General features: G+C 48.8%; 1 protein-coding gene across 2 annotated transcripts; it reads left to right on the forward strand.

The window, feature by feature from the left end:
• The first annotated feature begins 2738 nt into the window (after window positions 1-2738).
• Window positions 2739-21356, forward strand: LOC307208619 (uncharacterized protein). Of its 2 annotated transcripts, none has more exons than XM_079963415.1 (3): window positions 2739-3244; window positions 9646-9765; window positions 16693-21356. In XM_079963415.1, exons 2-3 carry the CDS (start codon window positions 9678-9680, stop codon window positions 18204-18206), a joined length of 1602 nt encoding a protein of 533 aa, XP_079819541.1. In that variant the 5' UTR covers window positions 2739-3244; window positions 9646-9677; the 3' UTR covers window positions 18207-21356. The 2 variants fall into 2 exon arrangements, with proteins under 2 accessions (XP_079819541.1, XP_079819540.1); XM_079963414.1 differs by having other exon boundaries at window positions 2740-3274.
• The last annotated feature ends 541 nt before the right edge of the window (window positions 21357-21897 follow it).

Raw genomic sequence — 21897 nt, forward strand, 5'->3', positions numbered from 1 at the left:
ATAACGCCACTCCTCCTCCTTTCTTGTCTGGTCTGTTTCTCTGAAATAGATTGTAACCCTCCATTATTACATTCCAGTCGTGGGACTTATCCCACCAGGTTTCAGTGATGCCTATTATGTCATATTTAGTTTGCTGTACCAAGAGCTCAAGCTCATCTTGTTTATTACCCATGCTTTGCGCATTAGTGTACAGACATTGAAGTCCATTAATCATTCCCCCGTGTCTCTTATTTAAGGATTTTTTCCTCCCACCACTAGGTCTGCATGCTGTTTGCTCCATTTGGTCTATGACATTTGGATGATCATGTTCATCAATTGATAGACTCCTACCTTCAGGAGCACTGTCTTCCTCCCCCACATTAGTCAGTTTAAAGCCCTCCTGATGAGGTTTCTGAGATTTTTGGCAAAAACATTCCTCCCAACCGTTGTGAGGTGCAGCCCATCGCTTGCAAGAAGTCCATCTTCAAGAAACTGCAGTCCGTGATCTAAGAATCCAAACCGTTCCTGTTTACACCATTTGCGAAGCCAGCTGTTCACTTCCACTATTTTTCTCTCTCTCCCTGGGCCACGTCGTTCAACTGGGAGGACAGATGAGATGACAATTTGTGCATTTAATTGCTTCAATTTCCTGCCCAGAGCCTCATAGTCTCTTTTGATCTTCTGGAGGCTATTGCTTGCAGTGTCATTGGTTCCCACATGAACCAAGAGGAAGGGGTATTTGTCAGTGGGTTTTATGATTCCTTGCAGTCGTTCAGTTACATCTTGGATCTTAGCCCCGGGGAGACAGCACACTTCCCGAGACATCTTGTCAGGCCCACAGATCACTGCTTCTGTTCCCCTCAGTAGGGAATCCCCTATCACCACTACACGCCTCCTCTTAAGTTTGGTCGGGGTTCTTCCGCGAGCTGTCCGTTCCAAGGTCGCCTGCACATTCCCTGAGGACTGACTTTGCTGCTCGTCTTCATATACCTGATCGACTGTAACGAGGGAGAGATCCTCAAATGGAGTCTGCTCTTCGTCTTCCATTCTAGGGGAGAGGACCTCAAAGTGATTGTGTATTTCTAAACAATCAGAGCGAACCCTGGGCCTCCTACTTCTTTGAGTCACGTTTCTCCATATATCTGGCTCCTGTGTTGGTGAACTAGCCTCCTTCTCAGGGGTGTCCCCTGTCTCCTCCTTGGTGGAGACGGTGTGCTCTGTTGCTTCCAAGAAGAGCTCCAGCTCTCTAATTCTTAAAAATAGTACCTTGGGTTAAGAACTTAATTTGTTCTGGAGGTCCGTTCTTAACCTGAAATTGTTCTTAACCTGAGGTACCACTTTAGCTAATGCGGCCTCCTGCTGCCAGCACATGATTTCTGTTCTCATCCTGAAGCAAAGTTCTTAACCCGAGGTACTATTTCTGGGTTAGTGGAGTCTGTAACCTGAAGCGTCTGTAACCCGAGGTACGACTGTATCCCTAAATGTATGGAACCTTATGGCTGAGAAAGCTGTTGAAACCAGATCTCCTATGCCCAAGTCGAACAATATCGCTGGCTTTACAGAGCCATGAGCTGTGGTGCTTGGAACACTCACCGCCAAACATCAGACATGTTCGGATCGTTGATCTTGGTGGTGGCCTGTCTAAGTAATACATTGGAATGTAGGTAGGAAACATTACTGGCTCCTCAACCAATTGTGTAACAGAAAAACCACACGCTTAGGTATGTATGACACATCTGTCTTTCTGAATCAGAGGCTGCCTACCAGGAGGGTGGGTAGCTTTCGGCCTCAGAGCTCCCCCGCAGGCTGAAAAAGTTTCCCCATCCCTGGGCTAGACTAAGGCTGTGTATTGTTCATTCCACTTTTTTGGAAGTTGCTCTTCATCTTTATCAGGGCAGGTTTTTTTTTGTTAAAAAAAGCACTTCTTCACACAGCGCATAGTTAAAACCTTGGAACTGGTTCCTGCAGAAGGCAGTGGTGGCCACCAAGTTTTGCAAAAGGCTTGGAGAGATTTATGGAGAAGACATATCAGTGGCTGCCAGCCATGATGTCCCTATGATCTGCTTCCACAGCTGGAGCCAGAAGCCACAGGAGGGAAGAGGAATCGCATTCAGGTCCTGCTTGCAATTGATCAAATCAGTCAGTCGCTTTATGTAACCCAGGGCAACATCCTTACTACAACAGAAACGGAGAGGTGACAAAATTATAAAATCGGGAAGGGTAACCACTTCCTCACCCCTTTCAAATTAAGTCCCTTCTCCAGTGGGTGGAAGATCATTCAGGGGCCAAGGATAGCTCAGTCGGTAGAGCATGAGACTCTTAATCTAAGGGTCTTGGGTTCCCACGTTGGAGGAAAACACAGGAGCCAACTCCTAGAGGCCGAGGTCCTTTTGGTTCCCCCCAGTAAAATATTTGAGGGGGTCGCCCCCCTCCCCAGTTGATAGGCATTGCCGTTCAAATGCTGTTTGCGTGCCATGTCTTGTGATGGGGGCCTACCTGGGCCCCAATAATTTATTCCAGTTGGCACCCCTGGGCGAAAGATTCCTGCACTGCATGGGGGTTTTGGACCCTCGTGGTCCCTTTCCAACTTTGCAGTTCTCCGATTTCCATCCAGCGGTAAGGATTCCTCAGAACGCACCGAAACCGCTCGTCTTCTAGAACGCGCCCAACGATCTAGAACGCGCCCAACGATCTAGAACGCCGACGGAGATTCTTTTTCCACTCTCCGCGGGGGGGGGGAGGGGGGAAGACACATTTTTCCTTCGCGGGAAAACTCGCACGGGCAGGTCGAGAAGAAACATTTTAAGGTCACCGCGAAGGAAACTCCGATGAGAGCAGCAACCAGTCCAGAAGACATAAATATAGATATATTCCAGATAGGATCGATCGATTTATTTATTAAAGAGAGCGAGCTCTTCTTCATCCACCCCATTTTTCACCCACGCACCCCAACCCAACCCCCTTGCTGCAAGAGCCACTCGCGATCCCGATCTGGGGGTCCTCGCCCAGTAGAGGGCTCCCCTTCCCGCTGCCAGCCGCCCGAGCTGCGCCCTTCTCTGTCGCCGCCGCCGCTCGGCAGCCCCGCACCGAGAGAGGCGGAGTTTCCTGAGTCAGCCGCCGCTGCACATCCGGATTAAGCTGAAGCGGCGGCTGCTGCTGCTGCTGCTTCTCCTCCTCCTCCTTTACTCCCCCCCACCCCACAACACGCAGCAGGGACGACCCCCCCCCCCGGCCGATCTGCAAACTTGCCGGATCCGCGCTGCAGGTGACCAAAGGCGAGGATCCCCGCGGAGAGGTGAGGGAGGGGCTGCGCGCGGGATCGAGGCCTGGAGGGATTGCCGACTAATTGGCCCTGATCCCTCCTCCCCCCCCGCTCTTTTTTTTTGTTTCACGGTGGGGGTGGGTGGGAGGGAAGGAAGGGATGGCGAAGCAAAGCCCTTCTGCCGGTTGAGGGGTGGGGAGCCCTTTAAAGGGGAGGAGGGGGAAGCGATTAAGCCTCGGCCCATTTTGCTGCAGGGGGTGGGTGGGACTGGGAACAAGGGCGAGCGCTAAATTGGCCGCCGGGGGGAGGGAGAGAAAAGGAGACTTGATTATTTTTTCCACCTCCCTAGAAGATCAATGGCCAAATCGAATTGGGCTCCTGCGTCCTCCTGCAGTGGAATCGGAGCAAGCAGTTTCCCATCTGTCCCTATAGATTTCGGGGGTTAAGGCCCGGATTTAGTTTTCTGGGTAGCCTCGTAAGCGTGTTGCAGCACGCACAAAAGTTTTAATTTGCAAGCCATCCGGGTTTTCTTTTTTCTTTTTCGTGGTAGCCGAGCGCGTTCTGTTCATCCGCACGCAGAGACTCCTAGCCCTTTCTTGTGGGTTACTTTAATATGGGGGCGGGGGGGGGATAAAACAGCGTCCCTGCCCGCTTTTGTACCAGAAGTTACGCCCACCTTTGTCATGTTAAGTTTTCTTGCTTGGTATCTAGTCTTCGCACTGCTACTGCTTCCAGGAATTATTAGTAATTCTTACAAGATTTTTGAAGAAGCGATTTCTTACATGGCCTTGGGCGTTAAGTTCTCAGGGGCCCTTACGGTATGAGCACAGCAATTTGAAATCTCAGAAATTAACCAGTATCACATACTGCTGTATTTATGCTTATTGCAATATATTTGCATTTGTATGTGTTTTTAAAAGTTGCTGAGAGTGATCCCTGAGATGCTGCAGGATAGCTCAGTTCCAACAATAAAATTCTTATTATTCTATGTTCAGAAGTAGCCAAGTTTGCCCCATGCTAAAGTGTTAACGCAAGAAATTGGCAAAGTATGAAAACATGCAAAAAAAAAATTTTTAATCCAATATTGGAAAAAGACTTATTAGAATATGAATTGGAAGAACAGAAATGGTCTTAGCACTGGGTAAAATATGGAGGCATATTTCCAGTTATTGTAGTCCAGGATTTCCCAAACTTGGGTCTCCAGTTGTTGTTGGACTATAATTCCCATCATCCCTAACCACTGGTCCTGCTATCTACGGATGATGGGAGTTGTAGTCCAACAGTTGGAGAGCCAGGTTTAGATGAGCAAGGGCACTAACCCCCTGGATGTTTTTGGGCTTCCAGCTCCTATCTGCCCTAGCCAACCTAGGCCAGGGTTGATGGGAGTTGTAGTTCAGCAACATATGGTGCACGACCAGTTAGCTACCCCTGCTCAACAGTCTATTATGTTGTGTCAAAATCCACAAAAACGTTGTGCTACATTATGCCCTAAGCTTTCCAGGAGGAGAGCCTGTTTTATCAAATGATGCCTCCAATGTAGTGGTTTCTGGTATACAAAAGCTCATGCCTCGCTAAAGCAAACAAATTATGAACAAAGAACTTGCAGCACCTTGAACAATAGTATTATAATTACGGCTTCGGCGTGCACAGATTTCTCCGTTTTTAATCTGCTTCTGAACCCTTGCAGTGTAGGACATAGCACCGTTTGGACTTTATGCCTTGAGTTGCCCTAAATATCTCGAGCTGGACCTTCTGAAGGTGAACTGCATAAGGCATCATTTGCCAACCTGGTGCCCTCCAACTGGTCTTAGACAACATCTCTCATCAGCTCCAGCCAACTGGGAGTTGTAGTTCAAAACTCCAGAAGGGAGCCAGTTTGGAGGCAGGGTGGAATCTCTTTAACATGAAGCATCACAGTTTCTGGCAGGTTTCCCACCCCCTTTTTTTATTTGTGTTTTTTTTTTAGTTAAAAAAAAAGCATTCCGTCCTAATTTTGGGAGAGCTAAACTGCAACTGGTCTCACACACCCTGTTTGTATAGACTGTTTACCTGACTAACCAATAGCAGATTGCACAAGAAATTAGCAATCCAAATAAGTATTGCCGCTGTGCAAATAAACATGCTCCGGATTGGGTAATAGTTTGTGTGTGGCTCTCCAACCCTTTATCTGTTCTTATTTTTTTCTCTGCCTTTTGATATTCCACCCTTTTGTATATATCAAATTAAAATCAGCAAGAGGTCAGCTTTCAGATCTGCCGGGAGAGTTATTATACCCACAGGGAGTTAGAATCCATCAGCGATATTCATCAGCGAGGTGCTGTTGATGATAAATATTCCTCGTTTCTTCCAAGGGGCTGAGGGTGGAGTTTATGGTCTCTTTTCCCCTTCCACCTCTTCATACCAACCCTAGCCGAGGAGAGTGAGCTCATACTTTGGGTTCCAAGCTGGGGTTCAAGCCTAAATCACACGCTCTGCAGTTGCTGTGACTGGCCTGCTGCTCTGAATGCTAAGCTTGGGTGTGGGAGGTGTGGGTTCAAATCTCTGCTCAGCTGGGAAGCTCCCTGATTGGTTTGGGACGTAGCCAATCACAGCCTGCGTAAGCAGCGGAAGGGAATCTTCTAGACTGGCAATAGGGAACCTGTGGTCTTCTATATCTATCGTTGGGACTCCCAGCAGCCCCTTTCAGCGTGGCCAAGGGTCCAGGGATGATGGGAATTGTAGTCCCCATCACCTGACGCACCACAGATTCCCAAACACCCCTGTATTAAGAGCAGGCATAGGCAAACTCCGCCCTGCCAGATGTTTTGAAACTACAATTCCCATCATCCCTGGCCACTGGTCCCGTTAACTGGGGATGATGGGAATTGTAGTTCCAAAACATCTGGAGGGCCAGAGTTGGTCCATGCCTGATTGAGAGGATCAAACCATCCGCTTCCAGGTCTGCAAAACAACAGGGTCCTGTCATGCAGCTAGAAGATTCCAATATATGGCAGGTTTTTTGGGTGGTGGGTGCTGAGGGGATGGAGAATGGCAAACTGTACAGACCTTGAACGGGAGAAGGTCCAGAGTTTGTGACTCTGAAGGCCCCAATGTGCTTTAAAAATGAAATTTAAAAATTCACATTACCTCTGGAGTTGGAAGGCGAAATAAGCAAGACTTGGAACGGCTTTTATTACTTGAAGAGAGCTGCAGAAATTCCTATGCAAAAGCCACAGTGCAGAGAATATGAGCAGATTAAAGGTTTAGCCAGACACTGTTTTTGGAAAGAAACTTGGTGGCCCCACCTTTGTGGAATTGGACAGGATTTTCTGAGACCTTTTCCACTCCCTGTAGAACCACAATCTCCAGGGTTTCTTGTGCGGGGTGGGGGGGGGGGGGATGGCTGTTGAATTAGTATAAGCTCAGTAGTGTAAACATCCTTAAAGAGCAGTGAAGCCTGTTCTGTATTGAATCTGGCCGCCATGGAAACCGGGAACAGTCCAATGAGATGGATGCCTGCAAAAGGGTTGGAGCTTTGCAAGCGCTTCAACAATGGGGCATGGGCAGTGGGCGGCATTTTAAATGTAGAATTTTTCTCTGGGTATTAAGTGGGGCAGCTTGGTGTTTCCACCCCCTTTCCTGCCCCTTATCAGACTCACAAATGGCGCTGCTATGTTGCAATTGCACCGTCCTGAGTTGCCAGGCCAATGCAGCATTCGGCTACTTAAGGGTTTTTCTTTCTTAAATAAATAAATAAATGAATAAATAAATCATTTAATGTTTTGTACGCTGCTTTTCCCACGGTGGAGCTGAGTTCCAAAAGCCTCCCAAGAAAACAAGCCGTTATAATTTAAAAAATTAAACAAAACAGCATCTCCTAATATGAGAGAAAGATGCACTTGTGGAAGCACAAAACGCAAATCCAAGTTGGTCACATTGGGATGTGTGTCGGGACTGCCAATGGAAAGAACGTCCAGCGAACCACCCCAAATGCTTCCTTTGAGGGTGAGAGAAAGGAGGAGGTGCTAAAAACAGGCTCTCAGCTTAGGGGGCCAGCAGCCTCTTTTCTCACCCACTGCAGCCAGCTAAGCACCAGGCGAAATGCACATCAACCTCATATTTAACAACAAAAGTCTGGAGGGGGAAAGCTTTCCAACCTGGTATATACATCACCCACCTCCCTCCTGTCTCCTGTCTGGGGTTATTGGGCAAGATCCATAGGAACAGGACTCTCTCACCCTGGAGAATGAAACTACAGTGGTACCTCAGGTTACATACGCTTCAGGTTACAGACACCGCTAACCCAGAAATATTACCTCAGGTTAAGAACTTTGCTTCAGGATGAGAACAGAAATTGTGCTCCAGCGGCATGACGGCAGCAGGAGGCCCCATTAGCTAACATGGTGCTTCAGATTAAGAAGTTTCAGGTTAAGAACAGACCTCCAGAACGAATTAAGTACTTAACCCGAGGTACCACTGTATCCCCTTCTCCCTCTGCTGGTGCCCCCCCCACAACTATTTCGCTTCAGGCCGAGGGAGCCGACGTTTGTCCACAGTTTCGAACACAGCACCCATGCCCCCACCGTCCTTAGAAAACCATTTAATCCTGATTTGATTTGGAGGTGTTCGGTGTGAAGAAACAATTGCAAAACCTTTTTTTTTTTTTTCAATTTGAACGTTAAATCAGAATCTGTCAAGGTGTATCTTCCTGGCATTAGTTGGGTACAGTGGCTGGTGGCATGTCAAGTGCCATTCCTGCTGGAGATGTCCTTCCCTTTGGACGTTTAGGGAAGTTTGAAAAAATCAAAGCCCCAATAGATTGCAACGTGAGACGGGGCCTTTTCTGCAGCGGCACCCTCAGCTGTGAAATTGCCTTTCAGAAGGAAAGGCAGCTAGAGCCACATCCCTCAGCGCTGTATAGGCAGGTGGTGAAAACAGCCTTCTTCAGCATGGCTTTTCAATGGTTTGCTCTGCTCCTTTGAAGCCTTGAGGCTTTGATTTTTGCTAAAAGTATGTGTTTTCCAGTTTAGTTTTTGCTGCTTTATGCAAACCTCATTGAGGTTGGAAACTGCTATAAGAAAGTTTAATAAATAAACTGGGTTGTAGCCCATGCTAGCCCTACTCAGAGTAGACCCACTGAACCATCAACTTGCATTCATTAATTCCAATCGGTCTACTCTGAGTAGACCCATCAACTTGCATTCATAAATTCCAATGGGTCTACTCTGAGTAGGACTCAGTTGGATCCCACTTGTGTGGAGGTTGCGGGGTGTGGGAGAGATCCCACGGATCTATGCTCTGTTAGAGACTGGGGTTTTTTTGGCTTCCACTCTTGGAATTCTGGCTATGGGTGAGTTTGTAGAGCATATTTATACAGTTCATAGAATCACAGAATTGTAGAGTTGAAAGGGACCCTGAGAGTCATCCAGTCCAAACCCCTGCAATCCAGGAATCTCAATGAAAGCATCAATGGCAGATGTGTATGTGTGTTTATTTTTGAAAAAGTCCTACTTCCAGACCTTGCAATTAAGGTGTGCTGGAGTCGCCATTTGCCAAATTCCAACTTTTCCATTTGTTGTAAAAACACCTTAATTTGGTCCTTTCCTGGGCCTCTCAGAATAACAGTGCTATGTACGCATATAACACTGCTTATCATGCCTGTGAAAGAAGGCAGGGAGTATATTTAAAACCCAGCACACCTGCAGAGGTTGCGACACTGTGTACTGAATCCGGTGGAAAGGCCTTTAACCAGGCTGTCTCCTCTTGTCCATTAACCTGCTGTTGGCTGGTGATTTTATGAGGAAAGAAACCTGTTGCTTCTACTCCTAATGTTCTCTAAGGCATAGCAGGGGCCCGATGTGGGGGAGACTTGTGGTCCTCTGAATGGATGCCTTTGGACTCCCAAGTCCCACCAGCCCCCAGCCAGCACAGCTAACAGTCTGAGATGATGGGAGATGCTGTTCAATGGTCTCCAGAGGGTCGCAGCTATGCCACCCCTAAGTAGTAACGGTAAAGGTTAAGGGACCCGTGACCATTAGGTCCAGTTGTGACCGACTCTGGGGTTGTGGCGCTCATCTCACTTTATTGGCCGAGGGAGCCAGCATACAGCTTCCGGGTCATGTGGCCAGCATGACTGAGCTGCTTCTGGCGAACCAGAGCAGCGCACGGAAAGGCCGTTTACCTTCCCGCCAGAGCGGTACCTATTTATCTACTTGCACTGGTGTGCTTTCAAACTGCCAGGTTGGCAGGAGCAGGGACCGAGCAATGGGAGCTCACCCTGTTGCGGGGATTCGAACTGCCGACCTTCTGATCGGCAAGTCCTAGGCTCTGTGGTTTAACCCACAGCACCACCCGCATCCCTACCCCTAAGTAGTACATTCCAATAAAGAGGCAGCTGTTGAATGGGTTTCATTTGTTGTTGGTAGGTGCTGCTGGATTCCTGAGAACTCTTTCTGCCATGGAGCCATGGGTGTACCTGGACCCGCGACAGAGGGCACTGTATCGAGATGTCATGCAGGAGAGCTACGAGACGCTGATGTCTCTTGGTAAGAATCCCATTTCCCTTCCGCTTTGTGTCGGTTCCCCTCTTCTGTTCACACTTGGTTTTTCTCCTCTTTTTTGTGTGTGCACGCTATAAAGAAGACCTCTCTTTGCCTCCCCTGAATAGCAGCTATCACTGATAACATTTTCACGGAAGTGGTGTTCTTTGTTCTGAAAAAAAGGTGAGGGGGGAAGCAGTGGGAATCTCCCAGAAAGGGAGAAAAAAAGCCACAAGAGGCTCTCAGACTCCTTATTCTTAGATGAGAATGGCCTGAGAGATTTGGCAATTGGACTCATAGCAGAGGCAAAATCTCATATGTGCTGTCAGCTGCCCAGAGTGGCTGGGGAAACCCAGCCAGATGGGTGGGGTGTAATTATTATTATTATTATTATTAAGCAGAAATCTACCAGGTTACAGTTTATAGTCACAGTTGCACACGTTTTAAATTCCCAGGGAGCAAATGAAGAACTTGGCTGGGAAAAAGACACACAGCCTTCCCACCTCAAGGAGCAAATGGGGTACAAGCACAAAATTTCAGATAGTGAGGTTCCGACACCAGTTTTCTGGGCACCCAGCTCACCATTTGACAGGAGCTCCTCTCGTCTTGCCTAGGGAAGCTCTTGGTTTTGCATTACGGTGGTACCTCGGGTTACAGACGCTTCAGGTTACAGATTCTGCTAACCCAGAAATAGTACCTCGGGTTAAGAACTTTGCTTCAGGATGAGAACAGAAATCGGGCTCCGGCGGCGCGGCAGCAGTGGGAGGCCCCATTAGCTAAAGTGGTGCTTCAGGTTAAGAACAGTTTCAGATTAAGAACAGACCTCCAGAACGAATTAAATTCTTAACCCGAGGTACCACTGTACGTGCAACATTCCTCCCTAGGGAATAACATTCCAAATAGGCAGGTCCAAAACCTGTCAAACAGGCCGCATAAGCCCAGGCGTGTGTGCTTAGTCCCTGCACAACAACTCTCGCTTGCTTTGACACAACGTGCTGGACGTGAGGCGTACGAGGGCTTCAGTCAAACCTCTCCCCAGGCTGCTCTGCCCGATTTGAACAGGGAGCTCAGAACCCGCCCCCCCAGCCTAGGGATGGGGAGCCTGTTCTGACTCCCCAGATGTTTCCGTCATCCCTGACCACAGGTCATGCTAGAGCGGATGGGAGCCCAGAAAACTTCTGTCTCTGCCGTGGTGCTTCCAAACCATCCCCACCCCCCACATGTTCTAAGTATTGCTGCCACGGGTAGCATGCGAGGCAGCGGAAAAGCTACTCTGTGCTGGGGGGGGGGCAATTCTCCCCCTCATGCAGTTCTTTCGCTTAATTCCCAGAATTAATTTTGTTGTCGTTTAGTCGTGTCCGACTCTTCGTGACCCCATGGACCAGAGCACGCCAGGCACTCCTGTCTTCCACTGCCTCCCGCAGTTTGGTCAAACTCATGCCGGTATCTTCCAGAACACTGTCCAACCATCTCGTCCTCCTCTGTCGTCCCCTTCTCCTTGTGCCCTCCATCTTTCCCAACATCAGGGTCTTTTCCAGGGAGTCTTCTCTTCTCATGAGGTGGCCAAAGTATTGGAGCCTCAGCTTCACGATCTGTCCTTCCAGCTCTCACTCAGGGCTGATTTTCTTCAGAATGGAGAGGTTTGATCTTCTTGCAGTCCATGGGACTCCTGAGTGAAAAATGACCTCCATAAAGTCTCTGGTTACGTTCCAAACTGAAGGACTCGGCTTCTAACAGCAGTATCTTCTGGGTTTCAGTGCCAGCAAGAAGTTGTTCCAGGAGCCTTAGCTGAGATTCCTGCATTGCAGGGGTTTGGAATAGATGACTCTTGGGGGGGATCCCTTCCAGCTGTACAGTTCTATAAGCCTAACTTGTCAGGACTCAGGAGCTGAGCCAGTGCCTGCCAGGACAGTGTCAACACAAGGGAAGGATACCTTTCTTGGTAATGTGGAAGCACAGAAGGGTGGACTTTGGCTCCCCGCCCCCCGAGGCTGGCTTCCTTACCTCACCTGTGTAACAAACGTAAATCCGCCCTTATTCACTTATGGGGGACACAAGAGCCCTTGTAGAGTCCTTTGCAGGTTCTCCATCGGTCGGAGAAAATAACAGAGGCAAACCAGAGAATATTAAGGAGCAAAGCAGCTAGTAAGCCTGATCTTTACTGAACTGTTGCAACAGGGTGCCCCCTTCACACGCAGAAGGAGGAGGACGCCGAACAAAGGTGTGCCCGCCCTTATATAGACATTTTAAATTGCCCGCCTTGGAGTCCAAGACTACCCTCCAGATACATCATACCTACATCACAGAAAGGGCGGCCTACAACAGAAATCTGAGTGCTTTGTTTACCTCCTGTCTGGCAGGTTACCTCCACCGATGGAGAACCTGCAAAGGACTTTATTAGGGCTCTTGTGTCCCCCATAAGGGAATAAGGGCAGATTTACGTTTAATACATCGGTTCCAGAACACCCAAGACAACCCGTGTCAGGTTTGCAATCCCATACAACACTCATGGAAGATGCCCCATGGATGGTGTGGAAGTATGGATAGGGGTAGGGTGCTGAGTCACTCAGCGCCTCGGCTTTTATCCCCCTTCTGGGCCTGCTTGTGCAGAAGCAAGTTCCGCTTTTGTGGGGGGTCACTTTTTGTAAGGACCAATTGCAGCTGCAGGCAGAGCAAGAAGCTGCTGTGAGATCCGTAGGACTTTTTAAAGATGCATCTTGTCTTGTGTGAAATGTACGGTGCTCCAGTTCTAACGTTTGAGAAGACAGAATCCTAGGTATGAAAAGGCCTGCTCATTAAACTTGGAAAACCTGGCTACACATTCTGTATCATCCATAGGTTTAGGAAACAGGTTTCCAGAATATAATATAATATACAGTGGTACCTCGGGTTAAGTACTTAATTCGTTCCGGAGGTCCGTTCTTAACCTGAAACTGTTCATAACCTAAAGCACCACTTTAGCTAATGGGGCCTCCCGCTGCCACTGCGCCACTGCTGCACGATTTCTGTTCTCATCCTGAAGCAAAGTTCTTAACCCGAGGTACCACTGTAATAATAATACAATACAATACAATACAATACAATACAATACAATACAAATTATAAATATAAATTATTGTTAGCATTATTAGCACCCTACCCATCTGGCTGGGTTGCCCCAGCCATTCTGGGCGGCTTCCAACACATATAAAAGCGTTATCAAACATCAAACATTAAAAACTTAACTCCACTATCTAAGCCAGTCTTTCTCAAGCTCGGGTCCCCAGATGTTTTTTGAACTACAACTCCCATAATCCCTGACCACTGGCCGTGTTAGCTAGCAATGATGGGAGTTGTGGTCCAGCAACATTCAGGAATGCAAGGTTGAGAAAGACTGATCTAAATGGTTATAACCCAATAAAAATTGAAGAGGCCTCTCTTTCTGTTCAGCATTAAACAAAGCACTTTTTACTCACTTGGCATAACACAGAACCTCTTCACTGGGCATGTAAACTTGGGAGGAAAAGTACCCTATACTTTCTGCAACCCTTTAAGGAAGCAGCTTTCTCTGGCCATCCAGGCTTCCATAGCACCTGGAACCAATTTGTCTGCTGGTTCCACAACAGTGCTGAGAAATCAAGCACAGGTTCTTCCTTCAGCTCCTGTTACCATTCTTGCCACTTGATGATCCATCAAGCTTTCTTTTCTAATAAGAAACTGGCCATTTAATGCCTTTGTTTCCCAGCTCTTTCCCCCATTTTCTGCCTGTGGATCACCTACATCCCTGCTGTTATCCACAGAGATTTGGAGACAGTTTGCATTTCCTTTACCTTGGGGGCATGGGGTCAGAGGGTCCTGCAGGGCTAAGAGAAAGAAACCTGGGTTTGTCTTAAAGAGTCCTTTAAGCACCTTGGCTTAAATATGCCCCAGGAGATGCTCTTTAAAGACCCCACCCACAAAGAGTGAGTGCCCTTTCCAGCCAATAAATTGCCCTTCTCCCCTCCCTCAGCTGCCTCCCTGAGAGGAGAGAGGCAGGCTGCTTCAATGGAAGCAAGGAACACAGGGGCTGAGATTCCGGTTTTCTTCTTCCCTGTTCTTCCTGGTGAGTATTTATTTTTTGGAATTGGGTATTGTTTTTGCCAGGTGCGTTCTTTAGCAGGTTCCTGTTTTGCCGTCGTCTCCTATTTCCTACGCCCACCCTCCTCACTCTTGCCCCTTTCCCCACGCTGCCAGAGTCCCAATTTCCTACAACCTCGCATGTTTCATCTTCATAAGAAGCTAAAAGGAACTCTGCTGGATCCCACCTTGTCCAGCATTTTGTTCTAACATGGACCAACCCGATGCTTCCTTTTCTTTTAGTCCCTGGGGGATAGATACCATCTTGGGCCACTTTTGCACTGCATCTTCTGGGAGCTGTAGTTTGCGAAGGGTGCTGGGAGCTGTTAAAAGAGACCCCTATTCCCCTCCTAGTGCTCTAATTCCCAGAGTGGTTTAGCAGCCAACCCATCCTCCCAGGGAACTCTGGGAATTAACGTTCTGTGAAGAGAATAGTGCCCCCCCCCAACAACTCTTGGCACCCTTAGCAAACTACAGTTCCTGGAATCATTGGGGTGGGGGGAGCCACACCTGTTTAAAGCTGTATCATAGTGCTTTAAATATATGGAGTGATTGTGGCTTTAATTACCCTCCCAGGGACTTTTGGGCTATCTCAGAAGGCCTTCTCGGTAGTGGCGCCCGCCCTGTGGAACGCCTGCCCACCAGATGTCAAAGAGAACAACAACTACCAAACTTTTAGAAGACATCTGAAGGCAGCCCTGTTTAGGGAAGCTTTTAATGTTTGATGTGTTACTGTAGTTTAATATTTGGTTGGAAGCCGCCCAGAGTGGCTGGGGAAGACCAGCCAGATGGGCGGGGTATAAATAATAAATTATTATTAATTATTATTATTATTATCTCTTTCACCCCATTTCTTCCTATACCCTAAAGCTCCTTTCTTGGTCACCCTGAGCCTCCTCGGTCCCATTTGTTTTTGTTTTTCCTGTGCTGCAAGATGCCTGTCTCTTCTGAGTCCCCTGCCCTTATTTTTGTCCAGAGTTCCAGAACTCCTGTATGCCAGTCTTTGCATCCCAGACATTTTGTGTGTGGAGTTTTTGCGTCTGTTCCTTGATGCAGTTCAGCTGTGGGGTGCCTTTGGCCCTCCAGATCTTGCTCAATCACAACTCCCACCATGCCTGGCCTGAGCCAGGTTTGCTGGGACTGATGGGAGTTGTAGTTGAGCAACCTCTGGCGGGCCAACGGTTCCCCCACAACTGATAGTGATGGTTGATGGTGACGTTTCTTTTTTTAATGCAGCGGAACTGGGTAAGACGTTCTGCATACATTTTGCAAACCGCTCTCAGGTGGTTTTTTTTTTTACCATCAGACCTGAAATGAGATAAATAAAATTAGTATTATATGGCACAACTATAGCACTTCATATGTTGGAGAGCTCTGGACTTAACCACCTTTTCTGTTTTCTTATCACATATGCCCATCCCTTTCTTCCTGTTGTTATTAAAGTTGCCTGTAATGCTGCACAAAAATAAAAAAATACTTTGCCTGCAGCTTTTTAAAATAGACACTTGGGAGAAAAAGTAATTAAAGTGGAAGTAACTCTTTTTTACACTCCCTCCCCCCAGTCACCCTGACTTTTTAGTGTTAAGCTTGAGTTTGTATCCTGTTTTTATTTATTACATGTATATATCACTGTCTCCTCCAAGGAGCTCGGAAGTGGACTATGTTGTTCTCTTTCTTCTCATTTTCTCCTCACAACAACCCTGCGAGGTAGGTTAGGGAGGGAGAGAGAGATTGGCCAAAGGTTATGCCAGTGAGCTTCATGGTTGAATGGCGATTTGAACCCTGTTCTCCCAAGTCCTAGTCCACGACCCCTAACAACCTCTACTCCCCCCCCAAGCGGCTTACAAAAAAAGTCAAGATGCTATTAATGCAGCCTTTCTAAACTTTGGGTCCCTGGACATTGTTGGACTACAGCTCCCATCATTCCCAGCCAGCATGGCCATTGGTCAGGGATGATGGGAGTTGTCCTTCAAAAACATCTGGGGATCCAAGGATGTGAAAGGTAAGATAATGCAAAGGCTAAAGACATCTCCTCCCCCCCCCGCCTGTTTTTTAAAATTGTAGCAGTCAGAATTTCATGTGTTTACCTGTAAAATTGGGTAGCAATAAAGGGAACTAATTGCCCATGTAAACTGCTAATGGGTTAGAGTTGATTGATGCTTTACAACTAAGGTGTGACTTGGCTGATTTTACAGTTGCTATGTTCATGCTTGTACTGCATTCCTTTGTGGCAAATTCTGGATAGTTTATTCTCTAAATCTCAGGGTTCAAGGCTCACATTGGATAAAAGATTCCTGCATTTCAGGGGGCTGGAATAGATGACCCTCGGGATCCCTTCCAACTGTACAGTTCTTTTTAAAAAATAACAATTATGCTTTTCAAGTTTATACTTTTCACTAATTTTACAATCATATTAACATTTTAGAGCTTGACTTCCTTCTCCCTCTTTCTGCAGTTCCTTAAATTTATTTTTAATATCTTCTGCCTACCTATCCAAACTTACTTAATTTACTCATTTATGTGGGATGTAAACCTCAAGATTCCCACAATTTATTCATCTACTTTAAAAACATACTCTTATTATAAAACAGCAGGTTATTACAATAATCCTGCCAATCATCTTATCTGTTTACAAATTATCTGTAAATATTCAATAAACCATTTCCGTTCTTTTATATATAAAAAAGTTATCTTGATTTCTTATTCTTCCACTATCCAACTGTACAGTTCTACGATTCTACGCAGGGGGGTGTTGCTACATTTCATCTGCAATCAGATGTTACTATTATATAAATTCACACATTTTGGCCTTCCTAAGGTGGTTGCCTTGTTTTCCAGCTGCAGACAAGCTGCTGAACAGTAACAACAATGAAGAGGAGGAGGAAGAGGAGGAGGACGATGAAGAGGAGGAGGACGAAGGGCCCGAGGAGCTGCGGCCAGGCACGTCTCAAAGCACCCCCAGGCGAGTCAAGCCCGTGATGCGCCGCGCACCGCCCAAGCAACCGCCACCACCGCCGCCGCCACCTCCCCCCAAAATCATCCCGGTGGTGAAGAAGGACAAAGCGACTCAACGAGGGCATGCGCTGAAGAAGAGCCTGGAAAGCCGCTGCTCGGACTGCACGAGGAGCCTGCATGCGCCGCCCCGGGGCCGCCAGCGGAGCGAGGCCAACGCAGCGCGGGAGAAGCCCTTCCAGTGTTCGGACTGCGGCAAGAGCTTCATCTGGAGCTCCCACCTGGAGCGCCACCGGCGGATGCACACGGGCGAGAAGCCCTTCAAGTGCCTCAACTGCGGCGAGGCCTACAGCCAGAACTTCCACCTGCTGCAGCACCGCTGCTCGCAGCTGATCGAGAAGCCCTTCAAGTGCCCCGAGTGCGGGAAGCGCTTTGCGCAGAGCTCGGCCCTGGAGAACCACCGCAAGGGCCACACGGCCGAGAAGCCCCACAAGTGCGCCGACTGTGGCAAGTGCTTCATCTGGGCCTCCCACCTGGAGCGGCACCGGCGGGTCCACACGGGCGAGCGGCCCTTCAAGTGCCCCGAGTGCGGGGAGACCTACAGCCAGAGTGCCCACCTGGCCAAGCACCGGCGCAACCACATGGGAGAGCGGCCCTACAACTGCCCGGCCTGCTGGCGCAGCTACGCGCTCATCTCGGAGCTGGAGGAGCACAAGAAGACCCACCTGGGCTGCGAGGACTGCGGCAAGGTGTACCGCAGCCGCCAGACGCTGATGCGCCACCAGAGGGGCCACCACCGCGAGCGCACGCACCTGTGCGAGGAGTGCGGCAAGGGCTTCGTGTGGGCCTCCCACCTGGAGCGCCACCGCCGCGTCCACACGGGCGAGCGGCCCTTCCCCTGCCCCACTTGCGGGGAGAAGTTCGCCCAGAAGGTGCACCTGCTCCAGCACAACAAGACGCATTCGCATGCGCGGCCCTACAAGTGTGGCGACTGCGACAAACGCTTTGGCGACAGCTCGGCCTTCCTGGCGCACCAGCGGGGCCATGCCATGGAGAAGAACCACAAGTGCCAGTACTGCGGGAAGAGCTTCGCCTGGAGCTCCCACCTGGAGAGGCACCAGCGCATCCACACGGGCGAGAAGCCCTACAAGTGCCCCGACTGCCCCGAGCACTTCAGCCAGACCTCGCAGCTCTTCAAGCACCAGCGCAGCCACCTGGGCAAGAGGCCCTACAAGTGCAGCGAGTGCGGGAGGAGCTTCGGCACCACCCTGGAGGTCATCATCCACCAGCGGACCCACTTCGGGACCAAGCCCTACCGCTGCTCCAACTGTGGGAAGGGTTTCACGCGCCGCGCCAACCTGCTGAAGCACCAGCGGAGCCACGCGAAGGAGAGCCCCTAAAAAATAAAAAATAAAATATGGAAGAAGGGGCGCGAGAGAAGCGGGGAAGGTGGGGGGGGGAGACGGGAGACGCGCGCCCTCTCCCTCACGTTACCAAACGAGTCTAGAATCCACACGTGGAAGAGGAATCCTTTTTGTACACTCTGCTTAACGGGGGAAGCGACGGTGCAGCTCTCGCGGTGACCCCGGCGGATCTGCACGTGGTTGAGGAATTATTTCGGGGGTTGGGTTGGGGTGGGGGGAAAGATAGCAATGGAAAAGAAACACGCGACCGCAGCATATAAGCGAAGAGATTGTAGACACACATACACCTCGATAGCGGGGCGGGGGGAAAAGAGGTTCTTGGAAAAGAAGGCCTATTGAGGTGAAAACCTAGTAACCATGTCCACTGGGGAGTTTTGATCCTGATTTAGAGTCCGTATGGGTGTCTCGCTCACCTTTTTTGTTTTGACACTGTGTACGTATAAATATAACCCATTTTTTGGGAAACGAAAAGCTTTACTTGACTCTTCCTCGCCCTGTATTGTGCCCGACTCCCTTCTCCCCACCCCTCCAGCCCTGTTAGAAGAGCGCTGATGGATCAGGCCATTCAGATGCCTATCGAAAGCCAGCCAGCAAGCAAGACCCGGGTGCAGCAATCACTTGTGATTCCCAGCAACTTAGAGGGTTTTTTGTGTTTTTGTTTGCCTCCGGCAGTTGAGGGGGGAACATTGCTCTCATGGCTAGTAGCTGCTGCTAGCCTTATCTTCCATGAATTTGTCTAATCCTCTCTTATAGTTGCCTCCCCCATGGGTAACTTTGAACTCTGGATAACAAAGCTTTAACATGCTGAGGACTGACCTCCAGACCTTATATGCCTAACTGAGAAGGACTCAGACTTCACTAGATGCTAGGGAATCCACCTGGGTAGCAGGGAGGGCCATGAAACTTTGGTAAGCCTCTTGAATGTGGAGGAAAAGCTTTATTGACTTACTCAACACAAATAATCTAAACATTTTTTGGGGGGTGGCAGGTAGAGGGAGCATGAACTATGCCTTGAGCAGCGCTCCCACCTCAGTAGCCGGTGCATTGGAACCTAAATGTCTGAGGGTCAGATTGCAGCATTTAGCTAGAGAAGCTCAAATTGGTTTTGCTTGGATCTCGGATTCTCCCCTGCTCAGTTTCTGCTTTCGGAAGCTGCCGTGGAGGAAGAAGGCACCCTCCAGACCCAGGAATCCCTGGAGGGTTTTCGTTTCCTGAGGACTGAAGGAAAAACAGAGAGGATGGAGACCCCATTAGAAACTGGGAGCTGTGCTTATGAGCCGCTATACAGCTAGATGGCCCTCTTCTTTGAGCTCTTGTCTCTTGGGGTTCTTTATAGTTTGGCCACAGATGTGAAGCACGTGTGCAAAATCTGTTCGCCAAGGTGTTGGTGAAAAAGCCCACCTTTCTCAGATAAGTGTGCACCTTTCTCATATACAACATAAGTGTGCAACTTACTGAGGGGAAGAAAACAGTAAGACACTCAAAGAGGGCTGGGCCTGGAAGCATGCTGGGGTAGTGTATTGTTGATGGATAAGATTCAGAATAGGGGTTCAAAGGCTCATGGTCTCTTTATTTTTATTTTTTGGAAGGGGCAGGGGGTAGCTGGCTGTAGGCATCAGCCTGTCTTAAATCATAAAATCCAGATTTCTAGTAGGGTGGATCTTGGCTCCAGAAAGCCCAACAAGTTTTCCTATCCTGGCTTGGCAGTAGGATTGATGAACACACACACACACACACGCACGCAGTGATAAAGAAGTTGAGCCTTTGGGTGGTGTGATGGATGCATGAGAAACTAAAGAAGCAGAATTTATAATCTGGAAAGGAGGCAGGAGAGGAATGTGGAGCTGTCAATGGGAGAAAAGGAAAATGTTACCTTGCCATGCAAGGTTAACGCCTCAGAATTTACTGCCGTAAGACATCATGGCTCCACCTGCACCTTAAAAGCAGCCATTTTTTGTGTGTGTGTTCATATTTTCCTGAAAACATTTCAATTATAAAGAAAGCCATGCAAAGGAAAAATAATAATTAAAGCACTGCTTTAAACAGTCGTGGCTTCCCCTCAGAGAGTCCTTGAGGTTGGTAGTTTAAGGGTGCTGAGAGTTTTGAGGAAGACTCTCCTATTCCCCTCCCAGAACTACAATTCCCTAGAGGGGTTTAGCAATCTAACCCTCTTCCCAGGGAACTCTGGGAATTGTAGCTCTCTGAGAAGAGAGGGCTTTCCTAACAATTTCCAGTGCCCTTAACAAACTACTGTTTGTAGGATTCTTTTTGTGGGAGGCCATGACTGTTTAAAGTGGTGTGATACGACCTTAAACATATGTAGTGCAGATGAGGCCCTAGACAGAAGTTGGGGAGAACTGAGAGCGAAAAGGCCTTGCCTCTCCGCTGTGGCGAGGACAGGCGAGCTGTTATTACTTACTGACTGAGAACAACGCATCTTTGCTCCAGGGAGGGGCGACAATAGATTTTGGCCATCTGTCATGGGTACTTTGCTTGAGCTTCCTGCGCTGCAGCGGGTTGAGCTAGATGACCCTCAGGGGTCCTTTCTGGCTCTACAATTCTGTGGCAATCTCTCCTGTCACCTACCTCGGAATCTCGCTCGGGAGGACTGGTGGAAAAAGAGCCCTGTTTCCTGCACCCCGTTCTTCCTTGGCCCTGTTGTGACGGAGAGGCCTGCGAAGGAACAGAAAGCCTTGCTTGTCACGGAAGGCCTTCGCGCTGCAACAACAACAACACACCCCAAAGGCTTGGCGCCACAACGCCCTCTTAACCATGCAAATGGGTGGACGGATGAGGCCTGGACTCTGGATTTCCCTCTGCGTCTGCCTCTGGCTTAACCTCTCCCTTGTCTTATGGCGTGTACTCCCCCCCCCTTGTTCTGCCCCTTCTTCCAAGCTTTATTTACTTTATTGCATTTGGGGCGGGGGGCAAGGGGAGTCTGTTTGCCTCAATGTACTTCTGTTTATTTTTCTCCCCTCCCCTTTTTGTTCTCATCCAAAGGAAGCGTATCTTTTATGTTTTAGGGTCCTGTCCCCTCGACTGACTTATTAAAAGGGGGAGTTTCTAAGCTCTGACTTCTTTGTTGTTGGTTAGGAGTAATAAAGATTGAAAACGTAGCTCACGCAAGTCTGGCGTGTCTGGTGTTTTGTTACAGGCCTGTTGATTTACAGAAGGCGGCGTTGGCGCTCTTCCTTTCGCTGAGCTCAGGGCGTTGGTGCAAGTGTTAGGCCCGGGATCCACTAGTAAGCACAACGGGTGGTGCTGTGGTCTAAACCACTTGCCGTTTGGAAGGTTGGCGGTTTGAAACTCTGCAACAGGATGAGCTCCCGTTGCTCGGTCACAGCTCCTGCCAACCTAGCAGTTCGAAAGCACACCAGTGCAAGTAGATAAATAGGTACTGTTGCAGCAGGAAGGTAAACGGTGTTTCCATGCACTCTGGCTTCCATCACTGTGTCCCATTGCACCAGAAGCGGTTTAGTCCTGCTGGCCACTTGACCCAGAAAGCTGTCTGTGGACAAATGCCGGCTACCTTGGCCTGAAAGTGAGATGAGTGCTGCAACCCCATAGTCGCCTTTGACTGGACTTAACCGTCCAGGGATCCTTTACCTTTTTTTACCTATGTTATAAAATGTATACCATAAGGTGCCGGGGCGGGTTACTATAATAG

The sequence above is a fragment of the Podarcis cretensis genome (assembly GCF_951804945.1).
Source record: "Podarcis cretensis genome assembly, chromosome: 2".
Classification (NCBI taxonomy): Eukaryota; Metazoa; Chordata; class Lepidosauria; order Squamata; family Lacertidae; genus Podarcis; species Podarcis cretensis.

What these genes read in the sequence shown, in the direction of transcription:
- LOC307208619 (XM_079963415.1), top strand. Translation starts at nt 9,678, where the DNA reads ATGGAGCCATGGGTGTACCTGGACCCGCGACAGAGGGCACTGTATCGA. An exon ending in CGAGACGCTGATGTCTCTTG is followed by an intron (nt 9,766 to 16,692) that starts GTAAGAATCCCA and finishes CTTGTTTTCCAG; the next exon opens with CTGCAGACAAGCTGCTGAAC.